The sequence below is a fragment of the Ictalurus punctatus genome, chromosome 8 (assembly GCF_001660625.3).
Source record: "Ictalurus punctatus breed USDA103 chromosome 8, Coco_2.0, whole genome shotgun sequence".
Taxonomy (NCBI): domain Eukaryota; kingdom Metazoa; phylum Chordata; class Actinopteri; order Siluriformes; family Ictaluridae; genus Ictalurus; species Ictalurus punctatus.
This window is the reverse complement of record NC_030423.2, coordinates 22,639,968-22,662,902: the sequence shown is the minus strand read 5'-3', so window position 1 is coordinate 22,662,902 and position 22,935 is coordinate 22,639,968. Positions and strand designations below refer to the sequence as shown.

The 22,935-nt window shown below is 41.3% G+C and overlaps 1 protein-coding gene across 4 annotated transcripts in view; it reads right to left on the bottom strand.

Moving 5' to 3' along the window:
* The window catches only part of septin15 (septin 15), a 37,846-nt gene that overhangs the window by 12,884 nt on the left and 2,027 nt on the right, over nt 1-22,935 (bottom strand). For 3 of the 4 annotated variants that reach the window (XM_053682141.1, XM_053682142.1, XM_053682143.1), the window contains exons 2-5: nt 17,283-17,382; nt 5,792-5,898; nt 1,847-1,947; nt 1,488-1,622 (exon numbers count right to left, since the gene is read on the bottom strand). In XM_053682141.1, the coding sequence (XP_053538116.1) occupies nt 1,488-1,622; nt 1,847-1,947; nt 5,792-5,898; nt 17,283-17,382 (443 nt within the window). The remainder of the gene's footprint in view (nt 1-1,487; nt 1,623-1,846; nt 1,948-5,791; nt 5,899-17,282; nt 17,383-22,935) is intronic. The other variant, XM_053682144.1, reaches the window with a different exon arrangement.

Below are 22,935 nucleotides of genomic sequence, written 5' to 3'. Positions count from 1 at the left end.
ACTGTGGCTTTGACCCAAATGGCTCCCCATACTCTACTCACCTGTCTGACCTTTTACATTTTCCATGAATTGTCTATCATTTTACAATTTTGATCTACACTACCTGTCAAAGGTTTAGACACACTCACTCTTTTTTACCCCCACAGCTAATATTTTAGCATCTTCAAAGTACACACGCTTTTTACCTAGAATTTCCAGAAATATATTCTTGGCATCTTCTCAACTGATTTCTTGAGGAATTTCCCTGAGATGCTTTTAAAACAGTTTTAAAAGGAGTTCCCACCTATGCTGGACACTTAACAGCTGCTTTTCGGGAATATTTCTTCATCCGTTTAAAAAAAATATTTATAGTTTTCTAATGAAAGAAATGAATATATCGGCACAATTATATTTTTGTCTACAACACCGATGTCAAACATTTAATCATACACGGTCAGATCAAAAGGTTTTTAACATCATGAGAAACATTTCAGTCCAGTGTCCACAAACTTTTGACTGGCAGTGTACTTGCATGTAACTGATAGTTATTTTTTGAATTCCAATGTGATTTCAAGAAAGTATAGTTTAAACCTAAACACTCTCCCAAGAGACCTAAAGTCCTGTCCAGATTTCATCACTTCCTGCCTGGCTACATCCGTGTGGAAAGTGTTTTTCCTACGACTCTGCGAGTAACAAATCACACTGCAAAGGAGACGTATGCTCTGAAAAAATACACATTTTTCTGATTAAGTGCAGTGTTTGGGTTTATTTATACCCTAGGCTTCCTATAAGCAAAATTGGCTCATATGCAGCGAATGTTATTAACCGTTCTTTCATTTCGCTCTAACTGTAGAGGGGAGTGTGGAATGCTGGAGAGGGAAATACTGAATGAACAAAATGAAAAATAAATTGTTTCTAATCCCTGGTATATACTGAAGTAATCATATATTGTACATCCTGGCTGCTTAATAATACATATTCATATCAATATGACTTGCCAAATATTTCTGGCATAACCTGATACACAGTGACTAGCATGCTGAAAAGGTCAAATTTAAAGCCCTCAAAGCTTCATGTCATACCTGTAACTCTAAAATTACACTGAGAATCTGGAAGAGACCAACTATAAGGGATTATTTTTTGTAGAAAGCTGTGTCTGATTATTTAAATAAACACAGAGATAAAGACAGAAAAGAAAGATGGGGTGTTCGAGGGAACGTCATCACATCATCTCATCTTCTACTGAGCATGCTCAGTGAGGAGACCATTAGCTAATCTTTTTAGGTCATGGTACAAAGTGGCTTCATCTCTGTCTCACACACACACACACTCTCAGTCCATCTCACATCACCTCATCTCCCTCTGTCCATCACTAAAACCATGTTACTTCACTTCCACTTGTCTCAAACACAAAATAAGTGTTCCAGATCGATGCTCAGCTACTTCCTCCATAAATTTGTTCTGCAAGACGCTAATAGAGGTTAATGCTTTGCGGCTGCAGTACCCACCCATGACCAGAGGGGGCGATGAAGTACAGGCAGCAGTGCACTCGGTTATCTGGCATTTGTCTCCGGTTGACACGTGATTCTGCATTCAGGAAGTCCTCGCATTTACTGTCGATGTAGTTGATCACTGGCTGCCAACTAATGGGAGAGAGAGAGAGAGAGAGAGATGTGAAGGAAAAGAAATAAGCGAACGAGTGCCACACAGAGAACAGAGCAGAAATTAGGACATAAAAAAGCCAAGAAACATTTTCACAGCACATCATGTGACTCAGTTTAGAGCTTGTGTTAAAATTACACATCCCAAATGTCCAGAAAGTCCACAGTGACCCATTTCTTGAGAAACAAGAAATGAGAAGACTCACCAGTTGCTGTTGTCCACAGCATCACCGAACCCTGGTGTGTCCACTATGGTGAGTGTGAGCTGCACTCCCCCCTCCTTAATCAGCACTTTGGACTGCTCCACCTGAGGAACCAATCAGATCGAGGAGACAGAAGATCTTACTACATGGCTATGAACACCATCATCACTATAAAACATCATTACAATAAAGTTATTCTGTTCTAGGGAAGGTGTGGCCTCTGTGCCTGTCACTCACAGTGTAGGAGGCGTGGCCTCTATGTTTGTCAATTACAGTAAAATAGGCGTGGCTTCTGTGTGATATGGCTTCTGTGTCAGTTAGAGTGAAGGAGGTGTGGCCTCTGTGCTTCTCACTCACAGAGAAGAAGGTGTGGCCTGTGTGCTTGTCACTTACAGTGAAGAAGGTGTGGCCTCTGTGCCTCTCAGTCTCACTAAAGGAGAAGTGGCCTCTGTGCCTGTCACTCACAGAGAAGGAGGCGTGGCCTCTGTGTGATTTGGTTCTGTGTCTATCAGTTAGATTGAAGGAGGCATGGCCTATGTGCTTGTCAGTCTCACTAAAGGAGGTGTGGCCTTGTCCGTCAGGAAAGTGAAGTAGGTGTGGCCTCTGTGCCTGTCATTTACAGGGAAAGAGGTGTGGCCTCTGTGTTTGTCAGTTAGAGTGAAGAAGGTGTGGTCTCTGTGCTTGTCAGTTAGAGTGAAGAAGGCGTGGTTTCTGTGCTTGTCAGTTAGAGTGAAGAAGGCGTGGTCTCTGTGCTTGTCAATCATGATAAAACAGGGCGTTGCATCTATGCCTACCAATTATATAAAGTGCAGGAAACAGTGATGGAGGCGTGGCCTGTGTGCTTGTCAGTTTCACAAAATGGGTGTGGCCTCACATTCCGTATAGCTAACATCATCAAATCTGAACTGGTTTCTGAATCACATCATGTTGCATTTACTGTATTACTGGCTATTTTAAACACATTTTCCATGCATGACATCACTGATCATGTATTGCGATGCACATTATATCACGGACGCACACACCTGCTATTGTGTGGAATGAAAAGCAGACGATATAAAACATAATCTGATGCCTCATTTCCCAGTTACGCTCCTTTATTCCCTCTATAAAGAACAGATTGAGGGTTTTCCTGCTCTGACACACCTGCTTCACTCAGGTAAGTCTCTAACGGGTTGAAGTGTGTGTGTGTGTGTGTGTTTGTGTGTGTGTTGGATTTGATAGACACACCCATTTCATCTGTAGACAAAGGTGGTGTGATCTCATCTTTATTTACAATGTCACGGTGGAGCTGTTAATACGCTAACTCATTTGTGTTAGAGATACACGAAAAGTGTACAGTGCAAAATGAAGCCACAAAGAAGAACCATCGCACTAGAGCATCATAGGAGCATGTTTGGTGTGAAGATCGTTGGTCACTATAGTTACACTGATTAGCAAAAAGAGTGCTAGAGGTCAAATAACACTGCTGAAAAAAACAGACCTTGTGTGTGTGTGTGTGTGTGTGTGTGTGTGTGTGTGTGTGTGTGTGTGTGTGTGTGTGTGTGTGTGTGTGTGTGTGTGTGTGCACCGCTGGTAACCTGCAGCAATGAGGTAAGATGCCTATCACTCGTTCCTCATGACTGAACCGCGGCTACATCATTTCCTGTAGTTATTTTAGCTGCGCTGTTTGACGCGCCTAGTTCTCATAGGCCTCGTTATTTTTGTCTGACCTGCTTGAAAAAACGTAGCCTCACTCTCTGAATTTCTCACTCCGTCTGCTTCCCTTTTTCTCACACATACACACACACACACACACACACACACACACACACACACACACACACAACACGGTCATCTGATCTACAGAGATATGGATGACTGTGGACAGCAGAGAGAGACAGAGAGATAGAGAGATAGAGAGAGAGAGAGAGATAGAGAGAGAGAGAGATAGAGAATAAATGACTGTAAGTGTGTCCTCTCCTCCCACCCTCATCTATGGTCATAAGTCGTGTCTGAAAAAGCAAAAGATACCACAAAAATGTTCGGCCTCCCAACCGCTGCCGTTCCCATGGCCGCAATGTGGCAAGCACACCGGACTGTTTGGGAGTAAAAATATACTTGCTGGTGTCTGCATGCTGGATAAACACACACACACACACACACACACACACACACACATGCACACACAAACAAACACACCCACGAAGTATTTTTTGTTGCATAATTTACAAATAAATTTTCACTGGGTCTGCATCAGCAAATCTGTCCCAGCGACAACTTTTTTAACTAACGCTCAGAAATTTGCAGAAAAAAAAGCAGTAAATGCTACATGCACCGTGGCTACGATGTAAAACGCAATGAGTTTACAGGTAAAATGGCGTCTCAGTAAATATATGTTAACGTACGCGGATGGTATGATTGAACTTTATCTGTAACGTCATGAGTTTGCTCGTAAAAACTGACAAAACTGGCTCCCAACTGGTGCGTCAGAAAAGTGTCGGGGGATCACGAGTTCGAATCCCGACGATCCATCAGCCGTCTACGGCCGTACTCTCGGGGAGGAAGGGGCTCCGTGTCTCCCTCACTGTCGATCACAGTGAAACTAGCCATTCACGGGTGTCTGTGAGCTCATGTATGCGAAAGAGGACGGACAGAGTGTGTCAAGCTGCTCTGTGAGTTCGAAAAGATGCTGTTTTCTGGCTTCATGCGTCTCAGAGGAAAAACGTGTTTCGCCTTCAGCTTCCTGATTGGTAGCTGCCTTATGCATTATGGCCAAGACTGAATAAAAAAATCTAACACTTTGCAGCATTGACGTATTAGAAGGCAACATAATAAAATCCACATTCTAATATTTAAGAGCCAAAGTTCCACTTTCAGTATTTCAATCGTTTCCTAAAGTTGTGTGCAGACAGTGGGCGTGTCTTTGAGCTCATATTCAAACGTAGACAGTTATCATCTGAATGCATTTAACATACATTTGATCAGTCTGCACAGGATTTCGCTGAGTTTTTGGGTTTTTTAGTCTTTCACAGTGAGGTTTGTTGGTAAATGAGACCTTTTAGCTGTACCCACTTTGACTGAATGTGTGTTGTGATTGCGTCACATGGTGCGTTGTGATGATGTCACATGACGTGCCTTGGCTCAAATCTGCGGTAATTCAAAAAACTTGCAAGCTCCTCCGAATATTGTTGCTTGTTATGAGTTTGCTTGATTTTGCATTCATTTCTGCGATCGCAAAATCGCCAAATCCTGGAGGGACCGATCGATAATTCAAGCAAATAATGCAAAGTCAATTGTGTAAAGAATTTAGATTAGTATCAAGAACATAACAAAAACATAAACAGCTCCTCGAGAGGCCGTTTAAAGTCAAAAACTAGCTGGGAACGAATGTTTTAGGCACTAATGTTGTTTAGGCATCGCTCTCCCTCTGAACCAAGACGGTGATGTGCGCTGGGAAAACTGGGAATGTCGGGAATGCTGGTAAAGCAGTCGCCCTTGGCGGTTGGCGTTTCGTGGGAACATTCCTAAGACCCCCCCCCTGAACCTTGCTGGCCTCTGCTGGAATGTCAACTCCATCACCCCCACCAAAAAAAAGGGGGGGGAACCCCAAAAATCCTAACAACAACAACAACGTTCGACTCCAATCAGCCCACATCCCAGCTTGGGTCTCGTCCTCCATCTGGACCCCCATGCTGAACCCCAGCGCTATTTATTATATCCTAATATGGGTAAAACTCCAGGCTTCATCTCAGATCCGGGCTCTCGGAGCGTTTGTTCTGGCCTGCTTCATCACGGCCTTTAATGCAGCAGCAGCAGGAGCTCTGTGTGTGTGTGTGTTTGCTCAGGCCTGATTAGAGGCTCTGATGAAGACTTGTGCTCGGAGGTCAGAGGTCAGTGCAGATAAATAAACAACGGGATAGCTGGATCGGTCTTGTGAAAGGTCATGGGTGAAGGAGTGTGGCATACCTGCACTGTCTTTTTGATCCTCTGGGAAGGTCCGGGATAGTCTTTGGAGTACAGGTCGGTCAGAAAGAGCGAGTTGATGAGCGTCGATTTGCCCAATCCAGACTCACCTAGGACAGAGAAACAGCCAATCAGATGCTAGAACCACTGAGAGAGGAAACAAGCAGCAGGGATATTTAAAAACAGTTTTGTAAAGTGTCAAAAGACGCACACACACACACACACACACACACACACACACACACACACACACACACACATAACTGGACATGGGTGCTAAATATAAACACATACACGCTCACATTTTGGTGGTAAACTTTGCTATTTTCTGTTCCAGTGGGCAGCAATACAGGAAGAGATATATTACTGACGAGAGAGAGAGACACGGAGACAGACAGACAGACAGACAGACAGACAGAGAAAGGGGCCGTTTATACAATGACAGCGTTTCGCGGCCTGGAAACGCAAACTTTTGAAAATGGGTTTCAAAGTGCAAGTTTTTTTTTTTGGAAAACGATGCCGTTATCGTCTCTGTGTAAACATACAAAAGGGAGAATTCGTGAAAACGATGACGGCATGCGCGCGAGTACTTCAAAACAACACGCGAGACATTCAAAACTACAATGGTGGACTACAGGACTGTGTTTGCGCTGCTCGGGATTTTGAGTTTATTGACGCTTCTCCAGCAAACTGTAGATTTACTGCATCACTACTACGACCGGGGAAGACGCATTCGTTACATACGCCACATTGCTTCTGTAGAACTCAATTAAAGATCTTGTACAGTAGCACTACTTGTATTGTTCTCTGCTTGATATATCGCTTTGCTTGTATTTCCTCATTTGTAAGTCGCTTGGGATAAAACCGTCTGCTAAATGAATAAATGTAAATGTATTAACCCACATCTACGCTGACGAAGGGTATTCAAAATCTTAGAATTATCTTTGTAACTGTCTGTTTTGGAGTAAATCTGCATGCTTTTATTGCTGATAAAATACAGAACGCAGACGGACTGTCAGTGTCTCACTATTTGGTTTGTATTTGCTGATTTTGTTCCAGTTTGGTACGATGACGGGCAATTATTAGTACTTAAAGATGCACTATTTTTTTCAGTATTTAAAAATGAGCAAGCTTTGTTAACAGAATTCTGACCTGGAGCACAAGAAAAGCGAAAAGATGGGGTTGAAGGCAGAAAAATCCATTTCCACAATGAAAAAAACCTTTATGCACCTTTATTTCATGTACATTAAATTATATTACATTAGGGACGCCTCAGCATTTATTAACCAAGAAAAATAAACCAAATCTACACTTGACAAACGTGAGTTTTCACAATTCTTAATGACAATGAATAAATTTCCAAGTCTAACTAATGAGATTCTAAGTAACTGGAGGCAAAACTTTTTTGTACTCCACGTAGATCATAAACCATTGAAATCGTTTCAGAAATGTAAGCATTATTGTATTTACTTGTATTTGTTTATAGGACAGTCTTCCCCGGATCGATATGGCGGACACGTCGACGTGAACGTTTACGTGCGCGGGCACGTAGTGTTTCTTTACAAAGTGACATCGCCACCTACTGACCCGGCATGCATAATACAGCGTTTTTAGTCGTTTTCGCGGATCCGTGTGAACGGGGATCGTTTAAAAAAAAAAAACGCAACAGAAGAACGTTTCCGTTTTTAGTACATCGGTGCTGTGTAGACGTAACCAAAGTGAAAGTGAGAGATGGAGATAGAAAGAGAAAGAGACAGGTAGAGAGAGAGTGAATACCAGACAAGGAGCGAAAGAGTAACAGAGTCAGAAGGACAAACAGAAACAGACAGATAGACACAGAAAAAGAGACAGACAATGAGAGAGCGAGAGAGAGAGAGAAAGAAAGAGAGAGAGAGAACTTTAATTTGGAAGTAAACTACTTTAGGAAAAGGCCGGAGACACTGGGCGCGTCAGAGAAAGAAAAACAGACAGCTTTTATTCAAAGGGAGGAGAACATGCTTTACTCCCTTGGAATAAAAGCACCCACTCTTTCCCTCCCTCCCTCCCTCTCTCTTTCTGATGTTTTACTCAGTTTTTTGCCACCACTCACAGTCCTGGTTTAACAGGGAGAAGTCTGAATGATGGATGAGTGTGTGGTTGTGAAAAAGCGTCACCGTCACAAGTCACTCATTTAACTGCAAATCGAGTGGCAACTGCTTTGGCGTTCAGGAAAGACTGAACCACGAGGAGCGCAAATAAATTCCTGCAAAAGTATTGGACTTTGTGCAAAAAAAAAAACAAACAACAATAACAAAAAAAACCCATCAACATCTTTACTGCTTAACTGGAATCAATAATGTTCATGCTAAAGCCTGAATGAACACCAGACAGTGAAAGAGTGGTAATGTTAGAGCCTGAAGTACAGGGGGTCATTTGGGGTTCATTTAAAAATATCAGATTTTACAGGCATGGTGTAAAAATCCACTTTGGAGAAATTTGGAGAATTTTTCTGTCACTGTCACGTTTATTTTTTGCTCGCTGGAGGTTAAGGCGATGAAGTCTGTAACGCTGCTTTGAGACGGATTTAATAATCACTATACAAATAAAATTATATTCCAAACTTCTATTTAAAAAAAAAAATGTCATGCCAATAAGTCTTGTGAAATTATAAACCGCAACTTTATAACCCCACTCAAACATACACACACACACACACACACACACACACACACACACACACACACTGATTAAAAAGCCCCTCCAGCCAGAGGGCATGTGCGTCTCTGTGGTGTGTGGGTGTACAGTAATATATGGTGTGGTGTGTGTGTGTGTGTGTGTGTGTGTGTGTGTGTATGTGTTTGGGGTGTAAGTTTACGCAGACACAGGGAGGGTCTGGTGTCTGTGTCGACTAAACAAAGGAGGGCAGTGTGTGTGTGAGTGTGTTTTCAGGTGTGTGTGAGAGAATTCAGGGTGTTCACAGTTCTATTCTGAGGAGAAAGAAGGAGGGAGAGATAAAAAAAAAAGTGAGGAAGAGTATCTCTCACACACACACACACACACACACACACACACACACACTATGACTACCATACAAACCACTACAACAGTATCAGCTCAGTTTCCCATTATCACAGATAAGAACGCTAAATGTGAGTGAGAGTTTGGTATCTCAAACTTATCTAAAGTTATACTAAACATAAAATATTGTATAATCACTTTTAGCTTTATTACCAAAGAACATAGAAACTGCAGCTGCGTAATTAAGCGTTATTTTTATCGTCTAGTGATGTGAGTTTCCATGATGAACATGGAGTATGGTCACTGTGCTTCTGATGATGCTCCCATGCAGAAAACAATAAAAATCCTCTCAGAACGGACAAAAAAGGTAGTCAATTAGTCAAGTTAGTCACACTTCCATGGTTACTAATCTAGAAAGTTTCTAGTAAAGTTTCAAAACGTTTGCTGAGATAGTGAACCATGGCCGCCTGCAATCACTGCCCAAATAATTCAAAGAAACATCTGGACTCGTGCTTTTAAGTTTCTTGAATCTGACTACTCAAAAACCTCTGGCAGTAACTAGCTATGTTAGTGTTGAGTTTTGCGAGCCGTCTTTATTGTTCAACAGTCCTGACAATCAACCATTAAATCAAGTTAGCATAGTGGTTCCAGCAGCTAATGCTAATGCTAATCAGGCGGGGTCAGTCTGTGCAGCTCTGGGGCACTTCTGCTCAAATGACCTGAGGTTCTGCTTAGGTAGTGCTGATTATATGTCGACTCCATCAGGGGATCAGGTGTTGCTCGTATAGGCACGTCTTTTCTCCACATCTGGACAAATCTCCTGATGTGACTGCTGAAAAAGTGCTCAAAACCAGACAGGGCGAATGGTGGATAGCAACTTTTGCTAAGCAGTGACTGGAGGATCGAGGAAATAAAGCCAGATTTTTGGAAAAACGTCATGAAAGGTTGCACAATTATCATTACATGACAAATCCCATGGCCATAACCTTTACCTCAACACCTGTCCTTCTCAGTAACGACAGACTGATGAATATTTCAGTATGTTTACATTACATCCCCCTTCCACCACCACCACCATCACTGCTACAAAAAAAAATCTCCTGGAAGGTTAAGGGCAAACCAATTAGCTCGGTCTTCTCTTATGATTAAAAAAATCCGCCATCATGAGCTCCTCAAACGTCACATTCAGAGTTCAAAGTGAAACATCTACAGCCCAAGTTTGTTGTTTCTCTTGTATCTTTCATCGTTCTACCTCCTTTCCTTTTATTTAGGATTTGCTTCCTTTAGCCAATTCCCACCAACCAGCTAGCTCCGCCCTATCATACAACAGCTACCAACCAGGGAGGGTGAAGGCTATCACATATGAGCTCACAGATGCCCAGGATTGGCTAATGTCACTCTGATTGCCCCTCCCACCAGGCTGATTCTGCTCTCTTGGACTCCTAGGCACGGACAGCTGTGGCATTGTCAGGATTCAAACTCGATTTTATTGTTTAAAGATGTCTAAATCATCGCACACTCGACTCTCGGCTTTGTGGAGGTGTCCGGTTTCGTCGTAGCTCCATCTTTCAGATGTATTTAAATGAAGCCTAAAGACCACTCTCTTCACTTAATGAGCACTAATGGAAAAAAAAACCCCAGACTTGCATAGTTTTTGTTTGCGCGTTAAGCTTCTCTTAGTTGTTAGCTACTGTACATTCTGCTGCATTCGATTTACCTCAGAAGTGGGAAGATGGAGCTCGGAATGACATTAGTTCTGACCTCTGAAAAAAACATGGACGCCTCCATGTTCGTGTTTTGTTCGCAACAAGCTCGCCAGCTAACTGTGATGAGTGATGGACATTTCCCTCCTCAAAACACTAGAGACTGAAGAGTCCGTGTTATAGATTTGATCAGTCCCTCCAGGATTTTGTGATTGTGCGATCGCAGAAATTAACACGAAATCAAGGAAACAATGTAATATTCCGAGGACATCACCACAACGCGCATTCAGTCAAAGCCCTCTTCGATTCACGTGCGTCGAACGTGAGTACAGCTAAAAGGTCTCGGTCTTGTTTACCAACGAACATCACTGCAAAAGACTTTTCCGGAGAAATAGCAAAAGCATGTTTGGATGCAACAATAAAATATAAAAATACGCCTGTATGTTAATTGATCTAAAAGTACTGCTTGTGTATACAGTATAACTCATTTAAAGGTAAGAAACGCAACTATGTTTACTGTTCATGCTGTGAGCGGCCATATTGATGTGGGATCACGTGCTGAACTCGGGGTTGAGGAGACTGTGTAAAAAAAACCCGGGGTATTTAAATAATATTTATATAAATATTGCATTAAATGATAATTATTGCTAACAATGCAACGATTTGGATTGGTGCATCGGTTTGAAAGGGAACGACTGTAATGAATCAATGCAACAATCAGGAATAAGTTATTACTGTTAAAGGACAAACAACTGGTGTGTAAAAAAATTCAGATTATTAAACTAATAAATTAAGCTAGCAAACTGATTTGCCTGTAACGACTTTTAAAACGCTCCTTCTTTACGTCTTCACTGTACTAAATCAAACTGTAACGTATCGTATTGCATCTGTAGCAGATAAAGTGGTACTGTCGAACATCAAAATCGCTGCCTTATCACTCGAATTCGTTTCGTATCATGTGGAAGCCTGATGTTTACAAACCTGTAATAACGATACTAGTTTTCTCAGATCCGGCATGTTGAAATGAAATATAAACAAATAAGATAAAGGTGACTATTTAATTTTGAACATTTAACGTTAATTTGACTTGATGTAATGATGATGTATAACGATAATGTATAATGTTAATCATATTTAACAAACTGTTTAATGGGTTCTTTGTTTGCTGATTTATTTAGGGGTCGTTTTTGCTTGTTTTTGAAGCCCCGCCTCTTTTACTTTAAATCTACAATAACTAAAAAAAAAGGCAAACACTGCCGTTCAACCTTAAACCAGGTCGTCTGGAGAAACTAAACCGCGACAGCTGGAGAAACAATTGGCTGTAAAAAACACAAGCCTAGCGGAACCACACACACGCATGCACACGCGCACACACACACACAGATGGAGAGATGACAGGAGCTTTCATATAGAGATGGCGGAGTGACAGAAGTAAGTCGGGATAAGGCGCACAGCTGGAGAGACAAATGGACACGTTTCGAGAAATTCCACTCATTCCTGCCTTTTATGTCGTCTTCCTTTACTTCCTGAGCGTCCGAGCTAATGACCGGTGTTTAGCCGGGGGCAATGGGGGTGATCTTCCACGTTCTGCTGCCCCCAACCCCTTCCACACGTCTCTTTCTCCCTCTCTCTCCCTCTCTTTCTCCCCTTCAGGTAGTTTGTTGTCTCTCTGAAACTATATTCTACTTAACATAGCAAAATCTTTTATTTAATTTAAATTAGACCTGACATGCAGTGCATTGTGGGAATTTCTATGCTACTACAAAGAGCACCGTACGACTTGGAATTTACGATTTACAAACGATGGAGATTTAGTGTTAGAGCAGACTGTAAGTGTTCTAGAGTTCGGGTTGTTTTTTAAATTGGCCGATGTGAAAATGGAAAAATGTGAAACAGGAAATTCGTTTGGAATTTTCACAGTATGGTGAACATTTGTGTGTGTGTTTGTGTGTGTGTGTGAAGAAAGTAAGTGAATGCTGAAGAGGTGAGAGAGAGAGAGCGAAAAAGAGAGAGAGAGAAAGAGAGAGCGAGAGAGAGAGAGAGAGAGAGAGAGAAGGAGAGAGAGGGACTCTTGTTAGATGAGCTGGATGAGTGCCTGAGGTCAAAGGTCATAACTGACACTATCTGTACAGCGAGATTGAGAGATTGTGTGGTGACCTACTGAGTCAAAGCTTTCCTCAAAGGTCACTGCGCAAAGGCTAATCCAGTTAGCCCTGATTATTATGACACACACACACACACACACACACACACACACACACACACACAATAGCATTGTCAGATCTCTTAGAAAACGGCATGCAAATGCTTTATTTAAATATAATAACTGTATTTGAATATAAAAGATTTTGGCAGAAATTAAAACTAATACAGTTTGTCCATTCAGTTCTCCATCCAAAGCTTTCTGAGCGCGTAGAGACGCCTCCTTGTCCCGGTGGGTTGGATGTTGTTGGGCTTCTGAGAATGTTATGTGTTGAAAAAAAAAACCACACAAGCCAATGGTGACAAAATCTCACTGCACTTCATTCTTGTGTGTGTGTGTATGTGTATATATATATATATATATATATATATATATATATATATATATATATGCAGCAAAAAGAGAACACTATAATTGTTCTTCATTTCACATTTTTGAGAACAACTTATCATCAGTATTTATCCCGTTGCTGTTATAACCTGTTGAAACAGAGCATGCATAGGAGGAAAGGTGAGGAGCAAAATAAACAAACAAATAAATAAATAAAAATCGGACTAGCGTGGTAGTGTGCAGCGCTGCTTAGCTGAACAAGAGAACGTTGTTCGTACTTGTTTAGTAGTCAGTAATGCTGTGGTTTTGTGTGTTTGATAGCTGAAGGAACAGGATAGGAGTGTTAGTCTCAATCAGCTCCACTGCTCCTTAGTTCAGTAGGTGGTGAATCAGTACATGCTGTACAGGAGTCGGGGCACTGGCAAGGACCCTGCCTCACTACACACTGGGACACTGATGACTCAAATTCCCGCGACATGACTACGTACATCACTGGCATTTATCGACAACAGGCATATTAAATTTCTTCGCTTAATCACACGCGTTTCTGTCACGGTACTTCAAGCAGGACTGTACAGTACACCAACTAGTGGATTTTTAAAAATCATTAAACGCTTAAAAGCCATTAGACACAAAAAAGCCTCTCTCGAGGCTTCAGGATATGTGACGTCATTTTCAGCATCATGAGCATCGATGCTCACTTTTTCCAATTTTTTCATTTTGTGGTGCATTGTGGGATTTTTTTTGTAGAGCGAAGGTTCCAGTGCGCTGGAAGGATTTTGCGATGAAGACAGCCCTTAAAATGGCCCTGAAAAAAGTGCCCTGACTACTGAACTAGGGAGCTGGTTGAGATGCACCCGGTGTAACGTGTTTTTGCAGCAGTAGCAGATTAAACACAGCCAAACGGAGGGTGCTGTAGTGCGATTTAGGACGAGTCCAGATGGACAGGGAGGTGAAAACTTTGAGGAGTCGCAGCCGGAGGAACACTGGATTAAGGAAATTGATTGGGTAAAAACGTTTAATAAAATGAACAGGTAGATAGATAGCTTAGAGCCAGAAATGCATTTTGTTAACGTGTCATTGATAGTGGTTATTTAACCGCCCAGATCCTCATACACCATGACTAAATGACATCCCTACTCACTACATAGCGCACTTCGTGTGCAATAGAGTGCCATTTGAGATTTGTGCAACTGTGAAATTGTAGCATTCAGAAATCATGCATTTGCGAAATGACATATATTGACTCAAGAGCCCTTATTTGTGCATAAAGTTTAGTAAGAGCATTTAAACAGACTACTAGAACATGCAAAGAGTGTATATTAAACATTTCAGGAGATTTGAATGTGAAGAATGTCTGCAGCGAGAGAGATCCTTCACACCGACAGCCATGAAATAGAGAACAGGACGTGTAGAATGTTACTGTCAACAGATTGTGAGTGTGTGTGTGTGTGTGTGTGTGTGTGTGTGTGTGTGTACGCATGCACATATTCTAAAGTAAGAACCCACAACACAAGTATAATGGCAATTATTTTGGCTATCTGAGCACTGCAGCTGTGATTTGGCTCGGGCACACACACACACACACACACACACACACACACACACACACACACACACACACACACACACACAGGTCGGTTGATGTTAATCCCCCGTATGAGTGTGGGTTACTGTAAACATCTCTCCTCCACCAGCCCGAGCGTCGAGCGTACATCTCTCCACATTCTTCCCCTGACTCTCTCCAGCTGGACTGATATAAGACCAAGTAGCGGAAATGCTTGTGGTGGGAAAAAAAATGAAGAGAAAACGGGGGGAGCGAGAAAGAGAGAGAAAGAAAAGAAGGACAGGAAACATTTTTTTCTCCTCTCTGCGGCTTTGGAGAGAAAAACGCAGAGCAGAGCCAAAACTCTGCAGCGTAAGTGACAGCGGGATCTCATCTCGAGAGAAATTCTGCAGCACAAATGCTCCATTACTTCTGTTACACTGTTCTGGGATCAGACCTTTCTGACACGTCTTCTCTAACTGCTCCGTTATCAGTACTGTGGCACTGCTCTGATTCCATTACTGATTCCAGGACTGTTTTAGGATCAGCTCAGTCAGATCTGTCACTGATCTGGGATCAACTAATATATATTAGTCTCTGGGATCTTACAGGAGCTTTATCACCTCTGTTACATGCTTTATAATTCATAATGTCATTTTCTCTCACTGTTTTGAGACCAGTCTTACTAACACTGCGCTTTTTTCTATAAGACTCTATTATAGACGCTCTCACTGATTTGGGGTCAGTTTCTGAATGCTCTGATGCGTCTTCTAATCATCTGTTATGGGTTCACGCATTGTTCTCCAAGCTGATCTGGGATCAGTTCTATAATACACTATAATACTTTAATAAAAATTTTCTCATGTATGTATTTCCTGCTCTGGGATCAGCCTTAATAACACCTTTCTGGCTCTGTTCTGGGATCAGCACTTTAATAAGCGCTATCATCTCTGATTCGCTTTCATGTTTATTTCACTGACCGCAGAAACTGATCCAATCTTCTCAGACTGAACTGCATTCAGTCCTACAAATACCTCTAAGAGTGTTCTAGGATCAGCTCTACAAAAAAAACAAAAACACGTCATCAGGGACTCACACTCTTCTCAAACCAGTCTTGTAAATACTTCCATGTTTCTCTTTTGGGTTCTGTTTTGGGAACAGCCATAGACAGGGTTCCTCCTCTCTGCCCCATGTATACTGATTCACTCATACTGTTCTGAGATCAGTCCAACTAAACAATGCAAGACACTGAGGTTCTCCAGCTGTCTCTCATTACACCCTCCACACAGCCGCTACACAGTGACATCTCACTCCTTTAATGTGTGTGTGTGTAAGAGAGAGAGAGAGAGACAGACAGAAGTGATAACAAGGGCAAGATGAAGAGAATGAGAAGAGAGCGAGAGAGAGAGAGAGAGAGAGAGAGAGAGAGAGAGAGAAATGTAGTGTGCGTGGTTTATGAGTTTGAACCAAAAAGGAAAGGGGCACAGGAATGAGAAGCCAGAGATAAAGCAGACAGAGATGTGAGAACAGACAGACAGACAGACAGATAGACAGAATTAGACATGGAGATGTAGAGACAGACAGACAGATAGACAGAATTAGACATGGAGATGTAGAGACAGACAGACGGATAGACAGAATTAGACATGGAGATGTAGAGACAGACAGACAGATAGATAGATAGATATATAGATATAGATAGATAGATAATACAACGATTCCAAAGTGATCCTACACCAACACAACCCTCTCTCTCCATCTCGCTTTTCATCATCTCTCTATCTTTCTCTTTCATTGATATCTCGCCTTTCTCTTACTCGCTCCATGTCCTTCTGTCTCTCTCGTTTCTATGGTGAAGTCTGGTCCATATTTCCAGTTGTACATTAGTCACAGCTCACACTGTACATGCTAAATGAGGACACCATAGCCCACAGTATGTATGTGTGCGTAATAAACTTCTGTCCGTTCCCATTAAGAGTGATAGATGCATACACTCTGCTCACTCTGCTCTCTCTCTCTGCTCCAAATCACTGAAGGCTATTTTTCCCACCAAACACTGGATATGTAGCGGTTCTCGTCTGGCAAAATGGGTTCTGTCAGCACCACGATGCTGATGGCGTAGAAGCAAGAACCAGTGACGTACACGGGCTTGTGGTTGGCGTCATTTTATCACCATGACAACAACTGGACCAACTCAAGTTATTTGCGGAACAGAGGCATTGCATAAAAAATGTAACGCTAGCGATTTTCTTTGAGTGGCTACTCATTCTGTATAAACGGCTAAAAGCCAGTAACTGCTTTAAGCATTACAAGATAGATCTTAAGCGATGTGACCACTCTCCTACTGAGGAGGCGTGGCCTATGTGCTTGTCAGTCACACAGGAAGACATGGTCTCTCTACCTGTCAGTCACAGTTAAGTAGGCGTGGCTAATATTCCTGAAGCTTCTTTGGCACCAAACACACGCTTCATCTCTAGTCACTCTTACACACACAAACACACACACACGCAAATGTAAGTGAAGAATGTGTCACTCAAGCATGAACACCTGTGCTGGTGCTTTCTACTCTCTCTCTCTCTCTCTCTCTCTCTCTCACACACACACACACAGACAAACAAACAAGTAAAGAATGTTTCACTGAAGTACGACAACCTGTGCGCGCTCTCTCTCTCACACACACACAAGCACACACACACACACAGTTGTGTGACTTACCTACAACCATGAGTGTAAACTCGAAGCCTCTTTTGACTGATTTGCGGTAAACTTGGTTGGGCAGGTTGGCAAATCCCACATATCCCTCCAAATTCCTCTGCTGGAAAACACCAATCAGCTCATCAAACACTAATCAGCTCATCAAACACACACCAATACACACACCAATACACACACAGGCACTGTTCCCTCTCAGCTGCAAGCGTGCATGGTCGTGCACGTCTGATGTTGCTCCCATGCAGAACAACAGAAAATCAGCATAGAGCGACGAAACAAAAAGTTAGCCAATGGAGCTTTGTCACAGTCCTACGTTACGTCTGTGGAAGCGTAAGTTTCAAAACTTGTCACGTTTAAATACTCGTGCCAATTCTGCTCAAATACCCAACAGAAACAGGTTTTGCTGAGTAAGAAAAAATTGAGGGAACCTTGCACACAAGCAGCGATACCGTGTCACACACTCCACACACTGCACCATTCAACATACTGCAACATTCAACAAACACAATGTTATTATTACAGGCTCCTGAAATGATTATCGCTATCATCGCTGTCTCTGGGGTGTACTGGACATGAGGCAACCTGCGTTTGGGTTCCTGATAATGTTTGTCCCACTGGAAAAGCAGCATAATGTCCGCTGTCTAGTAAGGATCCTCATTTTAGACATATGTTTGACGGTCTGTAAGAAGCAGAAGTCATGGCAGCTGAAAACAGCCGGAAATAGAGTTTGAAATCTCTACTTTAATACAGAAAACGTTAATATATTGTACTTATTTTATTTTGGGCGATTTCCAGCCTTGCCTTCGTCCCATAAAATGCTTTAAAACGATTAAATGGCCTAATTAAAGAAATTTACCCAACCGAACAAAACTGATAATGAATCCGTGATGAATTCCCGGATGAAGAGCGATCAGTCGAGTGAGGAAAACGACGAGGCTCCAGTTTGTTAAACACTCATGGGTGAATTTTACCTCAGGTGATCAGCATCTCTCATTGTAAACTTAGAACTCTTTACAACTCTAATGTTGTGTTCCATTAAGTAATAAATGTAGACTTAGGCAGGGTGTGTTTTGTTGGAGTTCGAAATCACTTTTGAGGGCATGCAGACTTTAAAATGCTTGAACTTTAATTCTGGATGAGATGTGTGCAAAAGAGAAACGTATTTCAGTTCAGAAAACAACAACAACAACAACGTGTCGTTTTCAGAACTAAAGTAGAAAATGTCACAATTTGACCATGTGATTTGACCATATCTGAAGCAGCACTGTGTGTCCTAATGTGTTATTTATTTCTTTAATAAACCATAAACTGGAAATGGGCAATAAATCAAAACGATATCAATGGAACGTTCATTTCAGCACTATAGTAAAACTATAGCAGTATTATCATACTTATATTATAACTCCTGACTTACAGTACAGGAGGCTAAAATTCCTCATTAAAACATTGATTTTTGTTCATGAACCAAAATATCATGTAGTCGTAGCTTTTCAGGTTACTTTTTTGCTACTATTTGGAGTTTGCTGGCAAATGAACCTTCGTCATATCACCGACCCCAATATAAATCATAACAGAGTGTTACAAAAATATTATAATGACGCATGCCTAGTCTCACAACATTAGAAGAGCATGACTCTTCCTCTGAATATATTGATTCATATCACGACCTGTGGTATTTGTGGTGAAAGATTTTTTTTTATTTGACCAAAATAATTTAGGTGTATTGGCTGTGAAAAGCCGCGATCTAAATCCACAACTCATTGAGATCAGTCAGCAAGATAACACACACACACACACACACACACACACACACACACACACACAATAATTTAATAATTAATTAAATAATTTAAGGACTGGCTTTAGGGTAAACTATAAAGGAGACATTTACAAATATCGCAAATCTTCAGTATATAGAAATATGAAGATATTATAATGATGATGATCCACCACACTGCATTCAATGTTTTATTGCAGAAAAGTTTGAAAACCCCCCCAAAAAACTCAAAGACATAAGATGTGTGATTTGGGATGACTCTGACCTGTGTTTACTGGAGTTCAGCAGAGTAATGAGGGAAGACTTGGGGATGTTAAAGATAGAAAGAGGTGAACAAAGAGAGAGAAAGAGAAAGGAGGGACACGCAGGGCTAAAAAAAATCATTCGGGACAAACCCAGTCTAAGTTTACAGGTGTTTGGGAGGAAGAAAGGGATCAAGGGCTTACTTAAAAAAAAAAAAAAAAAAAAAAAAAAAAAAAAAAAAAACCGAGAGCACAAAAATGAAAGGATGAGGAATGATTCTGAGAGGGTGAGGTAGAGGTAATTGGTGACAAAAAAAGAGAGAACACAAATATAAAAAGACAAAAAGACAGAATGTGATGAGAAACAGGGCTGAGAGAATAGGAATAAATAGGGAAAGATAAAAAAAAAAGGAAAGTTTGGAAAGAGGGAAAGGAAGAGAGAGAACAAGGTAAAAGGAGGGTAGAGAAAATGAGATGAGAGAGAGAGAGAAATAAAAAAATAGGAAAGGAAAGAGAACTGACATTAAGAGAAAGAGAGGTGGAGGTACAAAATGTGTATTTAAAAAAAAAAAAAAAAAAAAAAAAAAAAGACAAGGAGAGAAAGAGATAAAACTGGTAGAGAGACAAAGAGACCAGAAAAAAAACAGAGCAAAAGAGAGATATAAAGTTACAGAGGAAGAAAAAGAAAAAGATAAGAAGATAAACAGACAGAGAGGGCGAGTATTAAGGGGGAAAAGTCGCCAAATCTCAGTATTTACGTTTCGGATCAGATCCATGATGGAGTCTAAAGCATCATGGAGGAAGTTGATTCCGCTCCAGATCTCTGCCAGGGCGTGTTCCAGTTTCCTGCTCTCTCTCTCATTCTGTTCGCTCCATCCTTCTTTTTCCTCCTCTCTTTCTTTCTCCTCCTCCTCTACTATCATTTGAGACATGCACTATGAGGCTAACGTGATGAACCGCTCTGCTTTTCGCCGAAAAGGGGACACAGGGGAAAGTAACTGATCATTCACATTGGAAGAGAGAGAGAGAGAGAGAGAGAGAGAGAGAGAGAGAGAGAGAGAGAGAGAGAGAGAGAGAGAAGAGAGGGGAAAAGAGGGCAAATCAGATTGCTGATGAACCTTTCCAGCTCTGATTAGACGTGACAGTAGTTCACTCTGATGCACACTATTACCCTCGGTGATTGAACGTGGGAAAGTTGACTACTGATGTGTGTCTGTTTTCACCCACCAATAAACACGCAAAAGAAAGAGGTCGAGCAAAATACCACTTCCTAATCAGCATCACGGTTTTATTTCCTGTTGCATTATTGATAAACCAGAGAAGGTGGAGATATGCAAATGAGGCACCGTAAATCTGTTAAAGCATGCAGTAATCATTCTGTGTGTGTGTGTGATGGTTTAATGAAACTGATGTTGTTGGTTTTATGTAAGAGCGCTTTTAGGATGAACAGTGTGGAAAATGCCCAGAGGGAAGCGGAGAAAGAGGCCAGTGCTATGAATAGGTCACACACACACACATACACACACACACACACTGAACTCAATATAGATCGGGAGTTAGATCAGTTCTGCAATGTGCTGGAGCCTAATACGTATAAAAACTTAGTTAAAAATTAGTTAAAAACCTGCAGGTCTATAACAGATCGGGAGTTAGATCAGTTCTGCAATATGCTGGAGCCTAATACGTATAAAAACTTAGTTAAAAATTAGTTAAAAACCTGCAGGTCTATAACAAATGAGCAGTGAGTTCGGATGATTGGGGGCGGAGTCACAGTATCATCAAAGTGACATCTAACCTGTTATACCAATATTAAATTAATATTGCAACAAAGGATTTACCTTTATTGTATATTTTACTGTTAGTTTCAGTTTTATTAAAAATGTGTTCTAACGCCGTTCACATAAAATGTGTTTAGTTACAATCAATAACACGCCTTTTACTGTAATAACATTGTGGGTGTTAAACTTTCCGTTATATAATCTGACTCATTATGGTCACATGCTCACTTCATTGGAAATTGGTCAGTTATACCTCAAGTTGTTGATTAATTCTCTTTAACAGCAGCTCTGACAATAGTGCAGCTTCATATCACAGGTTTATATGAATGCACTCATTCTAATAAGTTCTATATTAACTTTCTTTAAGTATTGCACTCGGCTGATTTTACAGTCTATTATTATGACAAATGACCATCTCCCTGCCAGCCTAAGATGTGAAACACTGCTGGATGAAGTCTCAGTTTTTAGGCCTCTCTCTCTGTCTTTATCCCTTCATTAATATGCATCTCCACTCCTCTTGGCTAATCAGGAAGTGTGTGTCCTACGTATTAAATACTCTCATGAACACCAGATTTTGAAACTATCCCTAAGTATGTACAACCCCAATTCCAAAGAATTTGGGACAGTATGGAAAATACAAAAAAAAAAAAAAAAAGAGTCATCTGAAAATTCAGTTCACCCTGTTCTATATTGAAAACACATTATTAACACATTATTTGATGTTCTACTTTGTGAATTTATTTTTGAAAATATACACTCATTTCAAATCTGATAACTGCAACATACTCCAAAAAAGTTGGGACAGTTGACTGTTTACCACTTTGTAACATCACCTTTTCTTTTAATAACACTTATTAAGTGTTTGGGCGCTGAAAACACCAGCTGGTTAAGTTTAGCAAGCGGAATTTTCCCCCATTCATCAGTTATGCATTTCTTCAGCTGCGCAACTGTATGGGGCCTTCGTTGCCTTATTTTGTGCTTCTTTTTGCACCACACATTCTCAATCAGAGACAGGTCAGGACTGTAGGCAGGCCATGCTAGCACCCGCACTTTGTGCTTACACAGCCATGCGCTTGTAATCCGGGCAGAATGTGGTTTGGCGTTGTTCTACTCTGGATGGCAGCATATGTTGCTCCAGAATGTGTACATATCTTTCTGCATTAATGCTGCCCTCACAGATGTGCAAGTTACCCATGCCATGGGCACTGACACACCCCCATACCATGAGAGATGCTGATAACAGCTTGGATGGTCATTTTCCTCTTTGGCCCGGAGAACACGACGGCTGTTTTGTACAAAAACTATTTGAAATGTTGACTCATTGGACCACAAAACACGATTCCACTGTTCTATTGTCCATCTCAGATGAGACTGAGTCCACAGAAGTCAGCGGCGCTTCTGGACAGTGTTGATGTATGGCTTCTGCTTTGCATAGTAAAGCCTTAATTTGCATCTGTGGATGCAGCAGCGAATGGTGTTAAGTGACAAAGGTTTACCAAAGTATTCCCGAGCCCATGTCAGGATATCTATTACAGACTCATTTTTAAGACTCATTTTTAAGACTCATTTTTAAGACTCTTTTTAAGACAGTGACGTCTGAGGTATTGGAGATTACGTTCCTTCAGAGGTGCTTTTTGGGCTTGCTCTTTTTACACACCGAGATTTAACCGGATTCCTTGAATCTTTTAAATATATTGTGCACTGTAGAAGGTGAAATGCCCAAAATCCTACTGATTTGTCCTTGGGGAATGTTGTTCTCAAAGTGTTGGATTATTCTCTGATGCATCTGTTGGCAGATTGGTGAGCCTCGACCTATTCTTCCTCTTGAAGGACTAGGCCTTTTTTGGTGTGGCAAACTA